Source organism: Podarcis muralis, chromosome 1 (assembly GCF_964188315.1).
Source record: "Podarcis muralis chromosome 1, rPodMur119.hap1.1, whole genome shotgun sequence".
NCBI lineage: Eukaryota > Metazoa > Chordata > Lepidosauria > Squamata > Lacertidae > Podarcis > Podarcis muralis.
Window position 1 is genome coordinate 44,009,782 of NC_135655.1, and position 22,347 is coordinate 44,032,128.

Below are 22,347 nucleotides of genomic sequence, written 5' to 3' on the forward strand. Positions count from 1 at the left end.
ATTTGCAACCTGAGCATATGATGGAGGAGCTCACAGCATTAACAGCCCACTAAGTTATTGCTTAGGGATGCGGGTGGCGCTGTGGGTTAAACCACAGAGCCTAGGACTTGCCTTGTTGGTTGAGAGCCAGTGTGGTATAGTGGTTAAGAGCGGTAGTCTTGTAATCTGGGGAACCGGGTTCGGGTCTCCGCTCCTCCACATGCAGCTGCTGGGTGACCTTGGGCCAGTCACACTTCTTTGAAGTCTCTCAGCCCCACTCACCTCACAGAGTGTTTGTTGTGGGGGAGGAAGGGAAAGGAGATTGTTAGCCGCTTTGAGACTCCTTAAAGGGAGTGAAAGGCGGGATATCAAATCCAAACTCTTCTTCTTCTTGTTGGTGGTTTGAATCCCCGCGACGGGGTGAGCTCCTGTTGCTCGGTCCCTGCTCCTGCCAACCTAGCAGTTTGAAAGCACCTCAAAGTGCAAGTAGATAAATAGGTACCGCTCCGGCGGGAAGGTAAACGGTGTTTCTGTGCGCTGCTCTGGTTTGCCAGAAGCAGCTTAGTCATGCTGGCCACATGACCCAGAAGCTGTACGCCGGCTCCCTCGGCCAATAAAGCAAGATGAGCGCCGCAACCCCAGAGTCGGTCATGACTGGACCTAATGGTCAGGGGTCCCCTTACCTTTAAGTTATTGCTTCTCTCATGGCCCACAGCCTTGAATCCCAGCAGAAATCAGGCATGACTCTGTCTGTCAGCTGCCCAGCCTGCTTCTAGCTTCTAGCTCACACACCTCAACTTATAGCTCTCACACACTACTACCAGCCAGTGGAGGGAGGGGGCCCACACATTTGCCCTCTGGTGCAGAACCACTTCCTTTGTTATCCTAACAACCCACTAGCAAGAAGCTGGCCTGGCTATTCCAACAATTGAATCCTTGCTGGATCCAGGAATTCAGAGGAACTCAGGCATATAGCACACCCGCCAACTCATCCTATTGTTCTATGTGAATGACCTCAAAGTAACTCATAATAACCAGCCAGTCAACAACAAGCACCATTTCTCATCTGTATACCTTCCTAGTCATCAGCTTGCTAATTGTCATGGGAGTGTATCCGAAGTTCTGTGAGTGGAAGACTCGCAACTGCACACTGAAGTATCCCTCTCCACTGTTGCCCTCATACCTCCCTGAAAAGCATCTCCAGAGGGTCAGGGGGACTCACTGAACACTGCAGGCTGTCTCTTACAGGGTTTCTGTGGGAGGAGAGGAGTCATCCCAAACTGGGTGGTGAAGAAGAAGAAGAAGAAGAGTTTGGATTTGATATCCCGCTTTATCACTTCCCGAAGGAGTCTCAAAGCGGCTAACATTCTCCTTTCCCTTCCTCCCCCACAACAAACACTCTGTGAGGTGAGTGGGGCTGAGAGACTTCAAAGAAGTGTGACTGGCCCAAGGTCACCCAGCATCTGCATGTGGAGGAGCGGAGACGCGAACCCGATTCCCCAGATTACGAGTCTATCGCTCTTAACCACTACACCACACTGGATCTTGTGCTGCTTGTGCAGAGTTCCTAATTCCTGCTCTCCTACATATGACACTGGCCACTCATCTCTGCCAGAGCAATTCCATCACTGAATCTAGAAATGTGTATAATTTCCAGTTGTGTTTCTCAAATCCAGCATGATACTTCCTCATTGCCAAGGCAATTATCTTTAGTAATAATCCCTTTGACCCATTTTTTTTAATACAGTACTGCTGATATGCCAGATGCTTCCAGTTCCAATAATTAGTGAAAGGAATACTAGGCTGTCTTGCCTGTAATTGCATCAACAGCTTCCATGCATTCATAAATATTTGCCAATCCCTTCTGGCTATAAGCTGACAACTCTAATACAGGAGATATTTCCATACTAGTTGAGCCATCAAATAGGGAGCTATAAGTCATTAGTACGTCTGTCATACGTGTTTGAACACTTACTCTTCTCAAAACATGACTAGGGTTGCCATATCTTGAAAAGTAAAAACCAGGACACCCAGAAAGTTGTTGAGCTTTTTTGTTGAATGTACAGTTTTTTGATTGACTTGCCTAAGATCCAGGACAAAGCGTCACCTTTCAGAAATTCCCCTGGATGCTAATTCCGCCTTTGAAATTCCAGTAATGTCAGGGGAAATCCAGACGTATGGCAGCCCTATGACTGGCTGAACTGCTTTTGAAGATTATGGTTATTTGTTTTTCTTGTCCCAGTAATGTGTTTTCTTTTCTGTTTGTTTCTGACACCTTCTTGTTCTGGTTTTGATGATTTTTCACAGTGGCAGGATGAAGTGCGAAATTTCATTTGAAAGCAGATGAAGGAGAAAGGCATTTGGCACAAAGATCGCCAGCCAATTAGTTTAACAATGAATAAACAAAGTCAAATAAAAGTGATAGCTTTAGGAGTCTGTGGAGAAAACAAGTGTATGTCTCCAAGAATGACAATTGTAAAATTAGTACAGGAACTGCTGGCGGGGTCAGGCATCCCCTATGTTAAAATAAACTTAGAATCTGCCACAAAATAACACAAATTCTGCAAAGACGAAATCACAATATGGTGATCTGATTCAAGTTCACAAATAAAACAAATGTGTGATAAACTGCATAACTCCCAGAAATGTAGCTGTCCAGATCCCAGCCTCATCTGCACTTGGAAGCTCACTAGTTTTGGGTAACATTAGCTTGGCAGTTCAGATAATTTGCCTTCTTAATGACAACTGAAGTATTTCCCCCCAGAAAGTAACATGATGCTTTTTCTTACCATGGAGAGAACCGAGTGTTACAGGCTGCAGTTGTATACTCACTTGCCTGGGCATTTGTATATACAGGGGTACCTCACGTTAAGTCCAGTGGTGCCCCGCAAGACGAATGCCTCGCAAGACGAAAAACCCGCTAGACGAAAGGGTTTTCCGTTTTTCGATGCGCTTTGCAAAATGATTTTCCCTATGGGCTTGCTTCGCAAGACGGAAACGTCTTGCGATTTTTTTCGCTCCCCCCCTTTTTCTAAGCCGCTAAGCCGCTAAGCCTTTAATAGCCGCTAAGCTGCTAATAGCCTTTTAGCCGCTAAGCCGCTAAGCCTTTAATAGCCGCTAAGCTGCTAATAGCCTTTTAGCCGCTAAGCCGCTAAGCCGCTAATAGGGTTGCTTCGCAAGACGAAAAAAACGCTAGACGAAGAAACTCGTGGAACGGATTCTTTTCGTCTTGCGAGGCACCACTGTACTTAATTTGTTCCGGAGGTCCGTTCTTAACCTGAAACTGTTCTTAACCTGAAGCACCACTTTAGCTAATGGGGCCTCCCGCTGCCGCCGTGCCGCTGGAGCACAATTTCTGTTCTCATCCTGAAGCAAAGTTCTTAACCTGAAGCACTATTTCTGGGTTAGCAGAGTCTGTAACCTGAAGCGTATGTAACCCGAGGTACCACTGTATTGCTCTGACAGGCATTTATGTCTTCATTCTCAAAGCAGTCTGAGAAAATTGAGCCCCTTCTCCCATTTCTTTGAACAGTGTTTAGAATCAGGGTGTCTGTATAATATCTAAGCCAATCCTGGCTTTTTCCTGGCGATAATTAAGGTTAACCATCTTTTGACAGCATAATAGGATAATTGCTGGATTACAGTATGTTCTTAAGGAACCTGTTGTATCATATTCCATAATCCAAGAAACATGAATAAAGATTGAGCATTCCCGCTACAACAGCTGACTAAATGTCTCGTGTATTTTTGCTGTTGTTTTATCAGGTTTACCAGTAGTTTATAGGTAATTCATTGTAAACCACGCTATGCTGCTGATGCCAGTAACCTCATGTATTATTATCACAATTATTATTACTATTATTCATTTTATTTCTATGCCGCTTTATATTTTTAAGAAAAAATTCTCAAAGTGGATTACAACCTACATTAAAACATCAAACAAAACAATCCAGAATAAAATGTTGCTGAAGAAAGTCAAATACATTCAAAGCGTCATAATTAACAGGAAACTACAATATTATCTTAAAGACTTCAAAACAGAACATTACAAAGGAGGTCAAGTACAGAAGGCACATTTAACATAGCAAATATTAACATTTCAAAAGAAAGCATTAAATGCACATGTAAAACAGCAGTTCCTAGGGTCTTCTTCAGGAGTCATTTCATTTGGTTTTATTTTTTACGTAATCATCACTAAATGTTTTATATCCTGCTGAGATGCAACCTAGATTTCTATTTTTGATACTAAATATTCAAAAGGGGATCCTAACAAATCCTTAGGGATCTAGATAGTTCTGCTCCAGCACAGGCCCTTGGAATCCTCTTTGCACACTGTACTTCGAAGGTCAGCACTTCCTACAAGAATCTGGAAAAAGAGCATGGAGGGAGAGCATTTTCAGAGGAAAAGAGGAGGTTGAATCGCCACAAAAAACAAGGTTTGATACGCAAAGATGCCACATATTCTGTGCTGTGATCCGTTCTGTATGTTCATAACCTTCTTGCTCAAATGACAAGAGTGAAATTGGTAAGGCTGGGCAACAGCCCTGGCAACAGACAAGATATGGAACAGCCCTGTGGGGAGAATGGGGAATCTTCGCTTTCTGCAGGAAACCCTTTTCAAGCCCATCTTGGGTGAGATTTCAGCAGACATTGTTGGCACGCTTTCAGACCTTTCTTGAAACCCACATGGCAAGTGCTTGAGTGTAGTAAACCATAACAATCCAACTAAAGTCCTTAGCTGGAGATAGTGAGGCATGTGCTTAACTCCATGTTTGAAATCAGTGGGACTTGGAAGTATTTAACTTGTCTGAGGGGGGAAAGCCATGATTTTGAGGAAACCAAATTTTGTGCCAAAGTTCAGACTCCATGCAGTAACGTTCACTCACATTTCCTGTTTCCACCTGCAAGTTATGAAACTGAAAAATAAAGCTGAGATTTTGAAGGAGGCTATTTCTGTGATAGGATTTGGATCCCAGGCAGCAGAATCAAATGAATACTGAGCCCCTGGTTGCCTCCCTATGGCCAAGGTAGGGCAATGAGGAGCAAGTAGATTAGGCAAAGTGAAGTGGTTACCTCAACGAGCTGATGTGGAGTTCATTGAGAAGGCAGCAAATTGTTAGATATTTAGGTTGTTGTTTTTTATTGTATTTTGACGGTCAAGAATGCAGGGAAGAGCTGCTCATGAGATTTTCTGCTCTAGGCCCAAAATAAATTAGCTGGCCTTGGGTAATTGACATATCCTGCAAAAAATTACTTGGTTGGTCCTGGGAACAGAAAAGCAGCAGCTCTCTCTCCTCCTCCTCTCTGTGTTTAACCTGTTGACTTCTCTGCTCCAAATTTCCCTCCTCCACCCTGTTTCACTCATGAGTTTTCCTCCCAAATACATACTGTACTGAGTAAGAAGCCAACTAGGGGAAAGGGTGTATAAATAGTAAGCCATTTGGAGTGTACAACAGAATTTTATTTTTTTTTTGGGGGGGGTGTTAAGCACTTTCACTCCAAGTATCCTCTCCTTTTCTGGATTGGTGTGAGGACAGTTAAAGTTCAGTTACATAGGATTGTGTATAATTTGCAGTTAGTATAGGGATAAACGCACAGCACTACACATACTGAGTTGTATCTGACTAAATCATACCCAGGTAGACCTGTTGAAATCAGTGCATATAGTTGACTTAAGTCCATTGAGTTCAGTGCATCCACACTGAGTATGACTATATTTCCGTTGATGTAGATTGTTATAAGGATATAATGGCGCCTTTTATGTTTGGCATTTTCTGCGGAAGAACGTTCCTTAATGAGCACATGATGACAATTCTCACCTAGATTGCACTATGAAATATACACCTTAACTGCAGACCTAAGAGCTTTACTAATTAGAATTCAGGTTGTTATAAAAGTTGGTGCTATTCCAGGAAGGAAACTTGTGACAGATATGGCTAGGAACCTGTATTACCACTGCACCCTCCCCTATCTTCATCTTGAGCAATACCCTCAGAGGCACATAGGAAGCTGCCTTCTACTGAGTCAGACCATTGCTTCATCTAGCTCAGTACTGTCCATACTGGGTTGTAGCATCTCTCCAGGGTTTCAGACAGGGCTCTGCTTTCTCAGCTGAAGATGCCAGGAGTTGAACCAAGAACCTTTCATGGGCAGAGCAGGTGCTCTACCCCTGAGCAATGGCTCTTCCTTCATGACTCAGTCACAAACAGAGTTCATATATTGGAAAGCAGACTCTGTGGAACCTCTTTCCATTCACCTGTGTTGCTTGTTTTGGGTAGCTTTTAGTCAGCCAATTTGGATATACTTGTATGGTGAATGAGGACTGGAAATGCTGTTTACAGATTGTTTGGAATAATCCTTCTGGAATGTTCCCTGCAGTGTAGCCAAGCTTGCTTGCTTGGTTCAGCTTTTCTATAGCACTGGACCTGCAATTAAAGTCCTGCTCTATTTCTGCATTTTACTTCCTGATTTCCTCTCCTCCTTGTCACATGATTCCCTGTCTCACAGCCTCTCTCTTCCATCCTAGTCTTTGCTTTTTCCTCATGTTGGCTTCCTAATGCCTTCCTTCCTTTGCCTTCCTTGCTCCTGCAGCCTCTCCATAGGAGCCAGCTCCTAGGGGCTGAGGTTCCTCCGGCCCCTCCAATAAAATATTAGAGGGGGCTGCCCCTAGTTGATAGGCATTGCCATTCAAATGGTGCGCCCAGGAAAGTTTGGCAGGGGAACTGACTGTACATAGGAACATTGGTGGAAGTGCCTGGGGACCAGAAAAATGTCCACTTTGCTCCAAGAAGATGGAGCAAAAGGAAGCACCGAAGGCAGAGAAAGCTTGTCTTCTTCACAAAAGAATTAAAGGTAAAGGTAAAGGTACCCCTGCCCGTACGGGCCAGTCTTGACAGACTCTGGGGTTGTGCGCCCATCTCACTCAAGAGGCCGGGGGCCAGCGCTGTCCGGAGACACTTCCTGGTCACGTGGCCAGCATGACAAAGCTGCATCTGGTGAGCCAGTGCAGCACACGGAACGCTGTTTACCTTCCCGCTGGTAAGCGGTCCCTATTTATCTACGTGCACCCGGGGGTGCTTTCAAACTGCTAGGTTGGCAGGCGCTGGGACCGAGCAACGGGAGCGCACCCCGCCGCGGGGATTCGAACCGCCGACCATACGATCGGCAAGTCCTAGGCGCTGAGGTTTTACCCACAGCGCCACCCGCGTCCCTCCCCACAAAAGAATTATGTATGCCTAATAATGACAGCAAATTGGCACAACTGCATAGGAAAAGTAGCTGATCTCTATGAAAATCCAGGTGCAAAGTCCAATTTAAGGACCAAAAATGCCAACTTAACTACAATACATGCTGCAGAACAGTGAAAAGGTTTCCCATCATATTTTTTTCCCCCCATCATACAATACATGCTGCAGAACAGTGAAAAGGTTTCCCATCATATTTTTTTTAAAGCCTAACGAGGAAAAATAATTGCGGGTGTTTCCATGCTAGCGTTTCCAGTGGGATCATTGCACCTTGTGCATGGAAGATTTCCTGCAGCATCCACATAAAATGGTTGTTATCAGAATGTTATCAGAATGGCAACCCACATCACTCCCCCCCCCCAATAGTAATAATAATCTGAATTTACCCTTTCCAGGGAAAATCTAATAAATTAAGAAAATAAAAAACTTGTTGCGAGCGACCCACTTATGGGACCTCAGGACTGCTTACTGTATTAAGTGTCTTTCTGCAAACACCCTGGATAATGTGAGGATTTTGGAAGTGAGCCAAGGCAACTGAGAGCGGTGTGGGATACAGGGAAATGGAACATGGCCTATGGGGAAGGAGGTTACACTGAATGGAATGCAGGCATTGCTCAGTCTCGGGTGTATATCAGGGATAAGAGAGAGAAAGAGGGCCTGAGAAGAATGCAAGCAAAAGGAGCTTTTTTTTTTGCCCAGCTTCAGCTACTCAGCTATGCAAATCACGTAGCCCATGCAAATCAGGCTGTCATGTGACCCATGTGTGTATGTGCATATGGAACACATAGATCAAGGTTGGGACAGATCTCTACGCTTGCTCTCCCCTCCCCAGTATGTTCTCACTAATACACATCAGGAAAAGGCTTGAGGTAATTGGCAGCTAAGATACATATAGAATTATTATTTTTAAAGGTGGAGATATACCGAATGTGAAGACAAAAAAGCCTCCAAGAACGATACATGTGCATGTTATTAATAGAGTAGACCAGGGGAATCATTGTAAAATGATCCGATTTACTGTGATACTGAGAATAACACAGAGACGTATTCTTAACAGTTTTGTTTCTGTTGAGCAGAGATGCCAAAGGAAAATGTGAAACAACCCAGCCACGTGACAGAGTTCACTGGGAGTTTTGCTGGAGCACATACATATTACGCCTTTATCTGTTACATTGCCAAGAACACTTCAGCATGTGAAAAACACCATACAGCTTGCTATAGAGAATTTGAAAATGAATACACATTTTGCAATATTGCTTAGCAAAATATTTCTGGTACCTTAATTGTTATGAAAGATTACGTATCTTTTGTATTTTGTGATATTTCAATTATTTTGTTACTATTGGTGTATATATTTGATGTAAACATTGTTGAGGCTTGCATGACATAAAGCAGTGTATATGAACGAAGAACATTCAATGCTTCATTTATTTAATTGCCTCCAATGAGGCACCTTTATTTCTATATTTATACCACACCTCTCCTGTTCAAGCTAGTGAACATTATTTATGCTCTTCCCATTTTATCCTCACAACAGTCTAACTTTGAGGAAGGTTAGAATGAGTGACAGTGACTGACCAAAGGACACCAGCGAGCTTCATGGCCGGGTGGAGCCATGAACTGATTTAAAATACAATCAAAACATGTACAGAACAATTATATATGAAAACCATTTAAAAAACCACACACCCACACACACACACACATAATCTAAAGCAACAATAACAACACATGTATGAAACCAATTCAAATCCAATAGAGATGTGCCTACTGGATTACTGGGCCACATGCAACATGCAAACTCCATTTTTTTCGGCAGTCCCAAGGAGGCTAGGAAACAGGAAGTGGCTCCTGGGTCCCTCATGCCTCCTTCACACATGTCCCTCAGCATGTCCAGTGTGGGGAAACTAGTCGCGCTGCCCTAAATCTGGCACTGGCTTGCAACCATCAGTGCCAGGGAGCAGAAGGCTAGGCAAGAGCTGCCCTCAGGTCCCCGGGGCAGTAGAGACCCAGCAGTGATGCTGCCACTGCTTTTGAGTTGGGGGTGCTCCTCATTGTCTCTGTTGTGCACGGGTCAAGGGGTTTGCTGGAGAACGGGGAGCAGTGAGGTAGGGAGCAGCAGCAGAGGTTTGAGGTGACCACGGTAGGTAGATCTTGGCTGTGCAGAAAAACCTGTCTGGTGGGGGCAAACTTGGGCTTCTGATTTTAGATTTTTTTTGGGGGGGATTTTTAAGATCCCCACCTCTAATGCCTCTCACATCAAAAGCACACATAAACACATACAGTGGTACCTCAGGTTACATAAGCTTCAGGTTACATATGCTTCAGGTTACAGACTCCTCTAACCCAGAAATATTACCTCAGGTTAAGAACTTTGCTTCAGGATGAGAACAGAAATCATGCTCCGGCGGCACGGCGGCAGCCAGTGGCGTAGCGTGGGGGGTGCAGGGGGTGCCGGCCGCACCGGGCGCAACATCTGGGGTTAGGGCAAATCCACAGGTTAGGGGGCGCAAATCCATGGGTTAGGGGGCGCAAATCCACGGGTTAGGGGGCGCAAATTACTTGCCTTGCCCCGGGTGCTGACAACCCACGCTACGCCACTGGCGGCAGCAGGAGGCCCCATTAGCTAAAGTGGTGCTTCAGGTTAAGAACAGTTTCAGGTTAAGTACAGACCTCCGGAACGAATTAAGTACTTAACCTGAGGTACCACTGTATAGGTAAGGAAAAGGGAACTCATGGTGGACAGGGAAGGGTATATTCCAAACTGCAACAGTGTGGGGAGAGATGATGTGGTGACCATGGGTTTGGGGTCACTTTGTCTGCATTCGGATCTCCCTGGTTGGGATTTCAGGGGTTGGATTCTCTCACACACCCCAATCTTGGGTTCTCCTGCATTTTCATGTAGTGCATCTATATCTATCATCATCTATCTATCTATCATCTATCTATCTATCATCTATCTATCTATCTATCTATCTATCATCATCTATCTATCTATCATCTATCTATCATCTATCTATCATCTATCATCTATCATCTATCATCTATCATCTATCATCTATCATCTATCATCTATCTATCTATCTATCATCTATCTATCTATCTATCTATCTATCTATCTATCTATCATCTATCTATCTATCCATCATCTATCTATCTATCTATCTATCTATCTATCTATCTATCTATCTATCTATCTATCTATCTATCATCTATCTATCTATCATCTATCTATCCATCATCTATCTATCTATCTATCTATCTATCTATCTATCTATCTATCTATCATCTATCTATCTATCTATCTATCTATCTATCTATCTATCTAGGAACCACCCTAGGAACCACATCCATTTGTTTAATGAATAAATATATTGAATCTATTAGTTGTTTAATTATATATATTTAAACATATTGTGTATATTAAATAATATTAACTACATTGCAAAACACTTTCATGAACAATATGGAAATTTAATTCAGTGTGTGACCTGTGGGTTCTGTCTTGAATGACTCTTGCAGCCCACTTGGTCTGAGGGGGTTGGACCGCCCTGACTTAGAGGGCTTGTTGAAAGAGGAAGGACTTGTGTTTCAGGAAATGTAAATTACTTCATCTGGCTTTATGGCACTGAAGTCTGCGTGTTTCAAGTATTCCGCATGCTGGCAGCATACACTGTTCCTTCCTGCCCAAGGGCCATAGTAGGCGGAGTTCAGAGGCTACATATATGGAGCAGCAGCAACACCTTTGAATGCCGTTTGCCTGTTAATCTGTTGTTAAGCATTGCTGATGACAGTGGCGCTACGACTTCCCAAGAATGGGGACCGCAGCTGAGAAGGTAAGGAAAATAACTTCTCACAATTTGTTTTATCTTTATATTTTGTTTTATCTGGGGAGTGGGGTGGGTGGGTGGGTGGGGGGTGCATCCAGCTCCTCCCTGGATCTGAATAGTCTGAAAATGCCCATGTTCAAACAACTTTTGGAATGTATGTCTGATGTAGTAGCAGACATGGTTTTGCTTCGGGGAGAGTTTTAATGAAGCAACTGGTTCCTGCTCTGTGAGATAAAGGTGTGCCTCTGCACCATTTGATTCTGAAAGGTACAAGCATGGGATTTGGTTTGAAATGAAAGGAACTGTTTAAAACTAATACACATTTATTAGATTTATTAACAATGGCAGCAGGGGGTTTATTAACAACATGTTGTTTTTCAAAAGTATATGAAAAGGAAGACAATTTGACAGTTCAGGAGCTACAGGAAAAAAATAACAAAAAGTCTCGTGGCACCTTAAAGACAACCAAATTTTATGTCATAAGCTTTTGTCACTGGCTGTACTTTTGCATTTCAAGGCCATTTAGCTTTGACATTTCTCTCTCTCTGTCTGTCTTTCTCTACCCATTTAGAGAAGATATACAACTGGGGATCACATGTGCTCATGTTAGGGATGTGCAGAACCTACTTGCGGAATTCTGTTGGCAGTTTGGTTTCTCAATTCTAGCAGAAATTATGGTTGCCAGTTTGACACATTTTGGATGCATACCAATTCATTCATTATCAAGACGAAAGATCTATCTAGTCCAGCATCTTGTAATCGCAGTGGCAAGTCATACCCTAGATCTAAGGTCATATTTTTTTTTTAATTTTATTTATTAAATTTGTATAGTGCTTTAGACCCGCAGGTCTCAGAGTGGTCACAACATAAAATCACAATATAAAAACACAAAATACATAATAAAAACAAAAAGAACCCAATTAACGCCCCCATCCTATCCATCCAGCCATCATACTACCGTTTTATTTGTATGCTGCCTTTCTGTAGTTAAAACCACGCTGAAGGTGGCTGTTCACATGAAAAAGTTATAAACATAGCAAAAGTAGTCAAATAGAAAATCAGGAAATGAATTCAAAAGTAATACGGTTCCATCTTAATTAGCCTAAAAACCAATTATTTTAATGCTAGCACTAAGTGCACCAGGATGCTAATGAAATGGAAAATGATGTAACTTACCAGCATCAATGTGGGGCATAGACATCACACATTTCAAGAGCAAGACATGTCGGGAGCAGCCTGGGTGTTGATTGCTTTTTTGCAGATCAGAGATTAGGTACAGAAGATAACACTTGGGGAAGAGGTCAGGGAGGACACTGACAACGAAGAATGTGGATGAGATAGGAAGTATTTTTGAACCTTCTTTGAATCCAGATTGATGCATACCTGCCCCATGCTCTGAATCCTCGTGTGCGCACGTGTACTGAAAGCCATCACCACATAGAAAGACTTCCAAGATCAGATGTGCTGAACAGAGAATGCTGGCAGTACTGAGCACCCTTCTGGTTGGTGTGGGTATCTCTTGGATTCCAACCCCCCCTCCCATCCAGTTACTGGAATGTCAGGTCTGATCATTGTCAATGCTCTGAATGAGGGGACAGACGTAATATAACAGGGATTGCCATGCACACAAGCCTGGATGTTGGGTCGTGTGCTTATTTCCACTGGGAACACTGTGTGTCGTAAGGTGTTTGTGTTGGAAGGAGGCTTCCTTACATAAGTCACCCTTGCTGGATCAGGCAAATGTGGATTAAAGGTGCTTATCAGAGTTACCTTGGCATCCTCAGTTGCGAGTCCTTTACGGAACTAAAGAATAGGACATGCCATTGCAGCAATAATAACAGCAACAACAACAGCAACAACTCTTTAAAGCCCTAAAAGGCCTGGCCCAGTATACCAGTTTCCACCCCCATTGTTCAGCCCAGACACTGAGGTCCAGCTCCAAGGGCCTTCTGGCGGTTCCCTCACTGCAAGAAGTAAAGCTACAGGGAACCAGGCAAAGGGCCTTCTTGGTAGTGGCGCCCGCCCTGTGGAACACCCTCCCATCAGATAGATGTGAAGGAAATAAACAACTATCTGAAGACATCTGAAGGCAGACCAGTTTAGGGAAAATTTAATATTTGGTATTTTATTGTGTTTTTAGTATTCTGTTGGGAGCCGCCCAGAGCGGCTGGGGAAACCCAGCCAGATGGGTGGGGTGGGGTATAAATAAATTATTATTATTATTATTATTATTATTATTATTATTATTATTATTACCAGTGTCAGCATTTGAGTCCCTGTTCTCTTCTTTTGAGACACAGCAGCTGGGTTTATAGCGTCTGTAGCTACAGCACACTAATGAGTAGTTACCTAGAAAAGACTTAGTGATCTATTTGGGTGTGTACAGATGTTCCTTTAAACACCTCCCCCCCTTTCAGGTGAGCCCAACAGCTCTCTCCTTCACACTGAATCCCACAAATAGACCCACCAGCAATTCAAAAACCCCACCCCACCCCTAATGCTTCAGGCAAACTGTTTCATGTTAATGCACTGCATGGATACTTTATAATGTTCATTTGTTGCTTGTTCATTTCTTGCAACCACGTTGCAAAACGGATTTGGGTGGGCAGAAGTGGGAAAAGCAGGCTTGGGATGCTGCAGTCACATGTGGACCAGCACTGCTGCTGTCAAGCTATCGGAAGTGATGTCCACAGAGCCTGGCCCTGCAGGAGGTGAGGTCCCATAAGCATGTTTCCTGATCAAACGAACACACATTTGGATGCCCTTAATATCTGTGAATATCCCAGACAGAGTTGTTGTCCAAAGAGACATGGATTGCATTCAGGCCAAGCCCTTCCTCCGCATTAGTCATTTGCTGTAGGAACAGTGCCTTAATATATATTTTAAATATACGATTCAAGCCATTAGAGACATGGACAGAGTTAATTGCATGCTTGCTTGCTCCAAAGGGTTTATTAGCAACGCTTTCCTCCACTGCTCCTTGACCCAACGCACACCACGTTCAGCATTATGCCTTGTCACAAAGAAACGAGTGCCCAGTAGTCAGGGACACTTAAGCTTGCGTTTGCCAGTAACTGAAAGAAGTGTGGTTTTGTTGTTGAGAAAGTCGGTTACTAAAGCAGGCTTCCCTCTTTGCAAAGGAAGTGGGCACTTCGCCCTCTGTTTCCTGAAGCATCTCTGCAAGAGGATCAACCCTGTACTTTTATGAGCAGAGGGTGCAGGATGCTGTGGCTCAGCAGCCATTCAGAGTTTGTACTAGGGAGGGAATAGTGACAGGAGAAGCTATGTAGGAGCAGACTGGATAGCAGTGGGAGACAGGAAAAACTTTGAAGCAAATGCATCCACAGGCCACACTCTCCCCTCTCTTAGCCACTGGGCATGGAAAGGACATGAAAAAAAAGAAAACACGTTAAGGAAAGAAACGTATTTTTGTGTTTTGATTTTGTTGTTGCAAACACATAGCTTAAGAGTTACATAACTGGGGTGACTAGAGCTTACTGTAAAACACATTTGCATAGTGCTGTTATTACCAAAGCTTAATTGTATACCAAGAACACACGCAGATGGATGATGCCTCTAGACATCTTTGCTGCCAGAGTTTTCTGGCTTTTCAGAAAACACAGTTAATTTAAAACACGGCGTCTCACTTTGTGCCTCAGCAAACTTGGCAGTATGGTATTCCTGCTGCCAAGACCAGCCTGCCCTTGGGCAGAGCTCAGGCAATTGTGTTTGGGTGGCATGGAAGGGCAGCAAATAGTTCCTTATATAATTAATTATTGTTTCATTTTTACTCACGAGAGATGCACCTGTAGGATTTTCTGCCTCGGGTCCCAAAAGAACTTGGGTGCTATGCACCTTGGCTTGTGTGTGTAGAGAACCCTTTGCTTTGGGCTGCAAAATGTTTTGCCAGCCCCAGCTCCTGTTCAGGGTGCCAGCTAGCCAACCAGCCTCTTCCAGGGATATTTCTTTCCAACCACCCCCTGCTTCTTTCCGTTTTCTCCACCAAAGTCAGCCAGCATTTTCGGCCACTTAACATGCTCAGTCTTCCTGGCCTGTTTTTGAGTGCCCCATTTTATTTTATTTTTCTCCCCCAAGGCTGCCAGTTCCTCTCTCTTGTGCATGGATAGTGGCATCTGGAACAGCTTGCTCAGTGGTGCTGGAGCTGCAGCAATATAAGCCCTGGTTACCATCTGTGTGTGTGTGTGTGTGTGTGTGTCTGTATTGAGGGTGGCAGTGACAGGGAGGTTGGGATTGTGTGGGTCCACTAACAGGACCACTGTGCAGTGTCTGCACCCCCCCAACCTCACTGCTGCTTTGATCTTTCTTCATGTAATGTTGTTATGGACCATGTTGAGGGCTTGTAGAATATTCATTTCATGATGATGAAAATTGTTGTTAGCAGTAAGCCCAAGCTTGCTCAGAAAGCTCCTGGATTGGTTGAAATTGCTTATTCCTGATCAATTGCTAAATAATAGCTATGGTGTAGTGCAGGCATCCCCAAACTCGGCCCTCCAGCTGTTTGGGGACTACAATTCCATCATCCCTGACCACTGGTCCTGTTAGCTAGTCCCAAAACAGCTGGAGGGCCGAGTTTGGGGATGCCTGGTGTAGTGGTCAGAGTGCCAGATTAGGACCCACTTGGCCATGAAGCTTCCTGGGTGAGCGTGGGCCGGTCATTGGTTCCCAGACTAACCCATCTCATAGGGGTGTTGTGTGGATTAAAAGAGGACAGAGGGGTGTAAAGAACCATGTGCACCATCCCGAGCTTCCTGGAGAAAAAGGTGGGATATAAATGCAGTTAACAAAAAAATGGCTGTTCCACAAAATAGTCTATAACAAGATTATACTCATCAACTTACTATGTATTCAAACTAGCCCCCAGTTATCAGAGGCAGAATAAAATGTGTTTATTAGACAATGGCAATCCTCTCTTGCATCACCAGCTTGGCTGCTCTTTTAGTATAGATATATGTATATCTGGAACCTGACTTTTTCAGTTTTAAAATCTTGGTCATTCAAAAAGAATTTGCTCATTCATGAATATTAGAGAAAGTACCTGCAGCCAGAAGAAAGGATTAGTAATTTGGGTTTTTTTTAAAAACTGCCAGGTTGTCTCATTTCCTGTTTCAGAGATCTGTGCCAGAGACTAAAAAAATACATTGGTAAACGGGAACAACCTGAAGCTTCAAAAAGTAGCCTTCCATAGTGAAAAGACTTCTATAGCATATTGGTGGTGGGGGAGGAAGGGTGTTCATGTTTAAAAATGAACTTGGACCCCTTCAATACCAGTACTTATTGCCCCTGCTGGTTCAACTCCCCCAGAACCCTAAAACTAAGCACAATAATCTAGTTGTGCTGATTGTCATTCAAGTCTAGAAAAACAGTCATAATGAATAAAGTGCACTGCTTAGCTGAGGCACTGAATATTTTTACGGTATATTGATGCAAATGGTAGACATTTTAAAAATTAGGTTAGTTTTAAACATTAAAATCAAGGGGCATTAACAGCCTTTAACTTTGCCAAAAGAGACTCAATATTTTTAATTGGATTCTGCACATCCTACTGGTTCTTAGTGCTGTTTACAGTATTAAAATGCAACTTTACCTTTTTAGTGTGTAAGGAAGGGCAGTTGCCCAGTGGTGGGATGCATGATTTGTATGTAAAAAGGTCCCAGGTTCAATCACTGGCATTGCCAATTAAACGGTTAGGTAGCAGGTGATGTGAAAGTCTTCTGCAGGAGGCTCTGAAGAATTGCTGCTAGGCAGAGTGGACAAGGCTGGGGTCAAAAGACCAATGATCAGACATAGGAAATAAGTGGTACCAGCAGCTGTAATATTACCAATAGTAATAAGAGTAAAGTCCAGTAACCAGAATTCTGGATGCAGAAGGCGGTGAAGTAGATGAGAGATCAGTTAATAATCAGCTCATAAGAACTCGCCAGTATGCTATTACCGTATTTTTCGCTCTATAACACGCACCAGACCATAACACGCACGTAGTTTTTAGAGGAGGAAAACAAGGAAAAAAATATTCTAAACGAAATAGTGGATATATGATGTTTGTGGTTCATGCTGTGGCCACAGACATGTGATCTGACAGTGAGTTTGGAGTAGCCCAATGCAAAAATCCTGAGGATCCATGTGGATCCATGCTTTGTAACCACGGAGGAGGGAAGGAAGGGGAACCATGGATCCTCTGCTCACGATTGCAGCAGATCCCCCCCGCCACCCACAGGCATTCGCTCCATAACACGCACAGACATTTCCCCTTACTTTCTAGGAGGAAAAAAGTGAGTGTTATGGTGCAAAAAATACTGTAATTATTGGAGGCAAGAAATAAGACACAAGCCTGGGAAGAGAAATCTTGAGAGCTTCAGAATGTGGAAAGATGTGCCATGTTTGCTAAGAGGGAACTTGAAACGAGGTTTCCTAAGATTGCTCAACAGACAGCATGTATAAGGAAGTGAGGGTAGCAGCAGAGTATATGTAAATGAAAATATGAAAGAAATAGACGCATGTAGATGACTGTGCAAAGTAATAACATAATTGCCTGGAGCAGATCATTAGAGTTATAAATGGTAATTAAATGAGGGCAAGTAACTAGTGTGGTGTGATCAACTGAAATTCTTCAGACTAAGAACCAGACCCTGCCTTATATAAGCACTATGTATATATCTGTCTAACTTCAAGACGTCACAAGTAAGCCTCTTTCCCATCAGATCAAGCCTTTTTGTGCTTTGCGTTTCCAAGAATTCTGCCTTTGTCTGAATTTTGGAATTGACATCAAAATCTTGACTTTGAAATGCTGAAGGGCTCTTAAAATGTAACTCAACTTTTGGATAAGTTTCAAAACAATAAGATGAAGACTTAAATGTTGCCATTTTGACTCCAACGTTCATAACTTGAATAGCTGGGAACCATTTCAAATAAAATAATGGAATGCTGATTTTTTTTTGAAATGAATCAGAACTATGTTTTGTGGCAGCAGATTCCATAGCCTAAATGTGTGCTGTTGGAAGAAGTGCTTCCCTTTGACTCTCATTGGATTGTCCTGGGGTTCTGAAACAGGATACTGTCATAGAAAAGCTAGAGAAATTTCTGTATGAAGAAAAATTGGGAGGTCAAAGGGTATTTCAGTTGTGACCAATTGAACTATTCCATTCAATTGTTTAGGTGTTTGCAAGGAATCAACTCAAGTTCTAAAGCTAGGCATTCAGGCCCTGCCAACCCAGCACCAACATAATACCCATAGAGTGAGGGATCTACTTTGTGTTTCTTTCTACCAACCAGAGAGTCAGATTCATATGACATACAGTTAGAATCAGAGTGCAGGGTGCCTCTGAGCAGATTCTGAGCCTATCAATGTGAATCGAGTTCACATTCCTTCCACCCCCCAAAAATCCACTCTGGATTAGCTTTCTTCATTGCAGCAGCAAAATTTAGGTGGAAAGTGTTTTATTGTTGCTGTTGTAAAAGAATTGGGAGTAAAAAACCATTGTCAAATTACTATAAACCACCAAGAGACCGCCCAGTAGATCTTGGCCTACCTTCTTCTTATCCCTGCTCTAGAAACTAGGACTGGCTAAATTCCACTTCGGCTAAATTCTGTATCCTGAACTGAATTAGACTGATTCAGGGCTTGTCTTACACTTCTGTATGTCCTGTGTCTAGAAAGCCTGTGTCCGAGCAGTTGTCCCTTTGCCCCACTCCTTTCCCAGGGAAAACCCGGTCTTCAGTGCTAAATCAGAGCAAAAGTCAATCCAGAGAATCTGAATTGCCATTTGCTCTGATTGAGCGCTAGTGAGTGGTTTTCCCTGGGCGAAAGCAGCTGGGCAAGAGGAAGTGTGGAGGAGCCTTCAGTTCAACCCATGATTTTGCTGTAAATAGTCACTGATATGGCTTGGGTCATCTCAGTTCTGGATTGTCTCAAGTTGGATAAGGGCCACTCCAAAGTTCCTGAACTGTATCAGGAAGGGGCACCCCCCCCCACTAGAAACCCTGTCCCAAGCCAGCAAACCTAGTTGCCTATTTTTCTAGAAAAATAGGTGCTGAAACTCACCATGAACACCTCCCTCGTTCTCTTAAAGTGGCAATGGCGCCCACCTGAGAGGTGTTGGAACTAAGTCCTGGAGAATTCCTGATGGAAAAATAGCTCTGCCTAGATCCAATATCTGAGTTTCACCATTATGAATGCCAATGAAATCTAGGGATTTCTTGCATAACTCCAACTCTCTTTCAACTTTATCCTGAAGAAGATATTGCAGCACTTTTTGCCCATGGACATGACTGAACCTAAAGAGGGAACCCAAACAGATTGTTCTTAGAGTATGCTTTTCTCTCGCCCACCCACCACCTCTTAAAGTAATGTGTTTGTAATTACACGACTGCAAATACATGTAAATGAAGCCATGCAGCATAATTTCTTTTTAATGAACTCTCATCCAGAAACACTGGTCAGACTGTCTGTCATCTTTGTATTGCACAAACTGTTTATTTGGAAGATGTGTGTGGGCAGGTTGATGTCAGAAGGTATGAAGGCCACAGACAGTCTGGAACCAGGCTGTCTGGATAAGAACATAAGAATAATCCTGCTGGATCTGGCCAGTAGCCCATCTAGTCCACCACCCTGTAGGCTATTAGGTCTGTAAACTACCATATAGCATATATTCAACACAAAAAACAGCGACAATTTGTTGTTGACAAAAGACAGCTGGACATATAAAGGGCCCCATTACCTTCAGTAGCTTAGGGCCTCATCAAATCTAAATCTGGCCCTGGAAAGGACTCTTGCCCAGATTGAGAAATGGTTCCTCACCCAAGGTCACACCATATGCTTCATGGCTGAGGGCAAGCTGGGTCTCCCAGGTCCTAGTCTGACATGTTTACCCCCACACCACATGGGCTCTCAACTCTGGCAGTCTTTATACTTCTCTGTTGGTACCACATTGATCCACTAGCCTCTCTTACCATCCTAGGTCAGGATGATTATGAGGCCAGCTGTAAAGGCCTCTAGTCCCCTCCTCTGATTAGCAGCTTCAGTGGAACCCATGTCACATTCACAGGGCTCCCAGTCAGTGCTTGCTTGCTGCAGGTTCTTTTGGTGGTGGGGAAGCTTGGCCAAGACACCTCAATACTCCCTTCTCTCTGTGAGTCTATCTCCTCACTCTCATTGTTGACAGCTGCTGTTCCTCATCACTGTTACCACCTGCTTGGCCTTTTTAGATGAGGAAGCAGGCAGTAGCTGCTACGTTTCCTCCTCAGCATCAATACTGTTATTTGTTTGTCAGAGTGAGAGGCATGGTTGCCATGGTGAAGAGTAGGGGCCCTTGTCAGTGGGCCTCCTGTGGGGTGTCCCCACCCTTAGTGGGTGCCTTACTATGCCAGCCATTGACAATGGCCCTTAGCCCATTCTCATCTCAAGCCTTGAAGCCATTGACAGGCAAACTCGCTCTCTGTTCATGCAGAGACAACATGGAGGCATTCATAAGGGACATAATAAGATAAACTATTTCACTTTGACTTGTCTGCTGAGACATTCCTGGGTGTTACATACAAAGGATTTTGGCTAATATTCTAGAGAGCACATTTTTTTCAAGCAAGGTATGTGTCCTAGACTCACCCTTGTCATGTTTCTGCATGGATCAAGAAGGGCTATTTGTTTTTTTTGGGAGGGAACTCCAGTCAGAGCCAACTGGGACACTCTAACAGCCCAGAACACTCTTGGTCAGGTGGCACCACAGGACCCATCCAATACCCCAAACGTTTCTAATATACTTCCTTCTCTCTGTCTGAGTCACATATCACTGAGACTGATCAACAGAGTGGACCGCTGTGCTTCCAGATTACTGATCTGGCCTTCTCATCTATGGCCTGCATTCTCTTGGGCCTGAACACTTAACAACATCCAGCACTTCCTTGTGGCTCTGCACTGCAGTGGTTGGCAAGATCACATCTGGCTTTAAGGGAAGTTTGTTCACCATTACTCATCATCCGCTCACTAATCAGAAGCTTCTAAGGTTTCCAAGGGAAGTGTCCAGCAGTGTTAGGGAAATGGGAATGGGATGAGAAAGGGAGAAGTAGAGGCTTTGGCGGGACCCGATGGGCAATGTTTGTGGCTTTGGGTGATCTTTGTCATGTGGGAATAAATCCAGAATTCTTACTAATTTTTTATTCATGTGAAGTTCACTGGCTTTTCTTCCATTGCAGAAACAACTGTTTCCAGTTTCCATGGTGTCTGTCAGAATTATAAAAGCCAATATCATCCCCTCAGGAATTTCATGTAAGTTTTGTGCATCCTTCATTGCACCACTGGGCTCAACTGTGAAGCAAGATTATTGGATAAAATAGCAATGTAGGAATAAGGAATCTTGGACTGGATTAAATAACAAAAGATCTGAAAGAGTTTTCATGGTGACTAAGAGAATTGGTATCCAATTCTTAAACATTACTGAACATGTCCCCAGCGTTTTAGGTGGAACAGAATTCACATCCATGCATATATCCAATCTTGTAAGAGCCTCTTTCCCATGGTATGATCCTGCACCCCTACAAACTTTCATAGGCACTGCCAGTGGGACGCTCTCCCTATGAAATAGGCTGTCACCCCCTAAATGCTGGATTCCTGTAACCACTGGAGGTAAGGGAATTTTTCACACACTCAGCTCACTTTTCTTAATTATCATCATCTTATTTATCCCCTTAAAAATCTAGGTATGCTTACTTGAAAATTAACCATCAAAATAGATAGGACTTACTTTTTCAAGGGTATATTCAGGATGGTATCATAAATGGTATCATGAATGAGAAATATATAGTTCTGTTTCAGAAATGTAACATTTCCCGTTCCCTGAAATGCACTCTGCCATTCTATGCCTCTCTCTCAATATATTTTCTGCTGCTGATGGCACAGTGGTCTTTCTCCCCCTCATTGTTGCGCTTGCTCAGAACTGGTGATGGTTCAGTCAAAAGGACCCAGTTTTTTGGTCTTGTTCATCACTTTGCACAGTGCAGCCTGTGCATTTTGCACAAGGCTGCAGGTGTGAGAAAGAGGCCTCCTAACACTAGACATTGCTTTCAGCTGCAACAATTTGAACAGCGATATTACCATATTTTTCGCTCTATAAGATGCACTTCCCCCCTCTTAAAAAGTAAGGGGAAATGTGTATGCATCTTATGGAGTGAATGCAGGCGGGAGGCTGCCCTGCCGCTTGCTATCCTGGCTTCTGGCTTCGCAGCCTCTCCCGGGAAGCAGGAGCCTTCTTCCCGCTGCCCAGGAGAGGCTTTGTGCAGCTAAG

The 22,347-nt window shown here is 43.5% G+C and overlaps 1 protein-coding gene across 1 annotated transcript in view; it reads left to right on the forward strand.

The window, feature by feature from the left end:
* Positions 1-10,765: 10,765 nt before the first annotated feature.
* The window catches only part of LOC114581922 (cytosolic phospholipase A2 beta-like), a 39,570-nt gene continuing 27,988 nt past the window's right edge, over positions 10,766-22,347 (forward strand). Inside the window, exons 1-2 of the mRNA XM_028702680.2 lie at positions 10,766-11,059; positions 21,260-21,332. Of these exons, the coding sequence (XP_028558513.2) occupies positions 11,039-11,059; positions 21,260-21,332 (94 nt within the window). The 5' untranslated portion in view covers positions 10,766-11,038. The remainder of the gene's footprint in view (positions 11,060-21,259; positions 21,333-22,347) is intronic.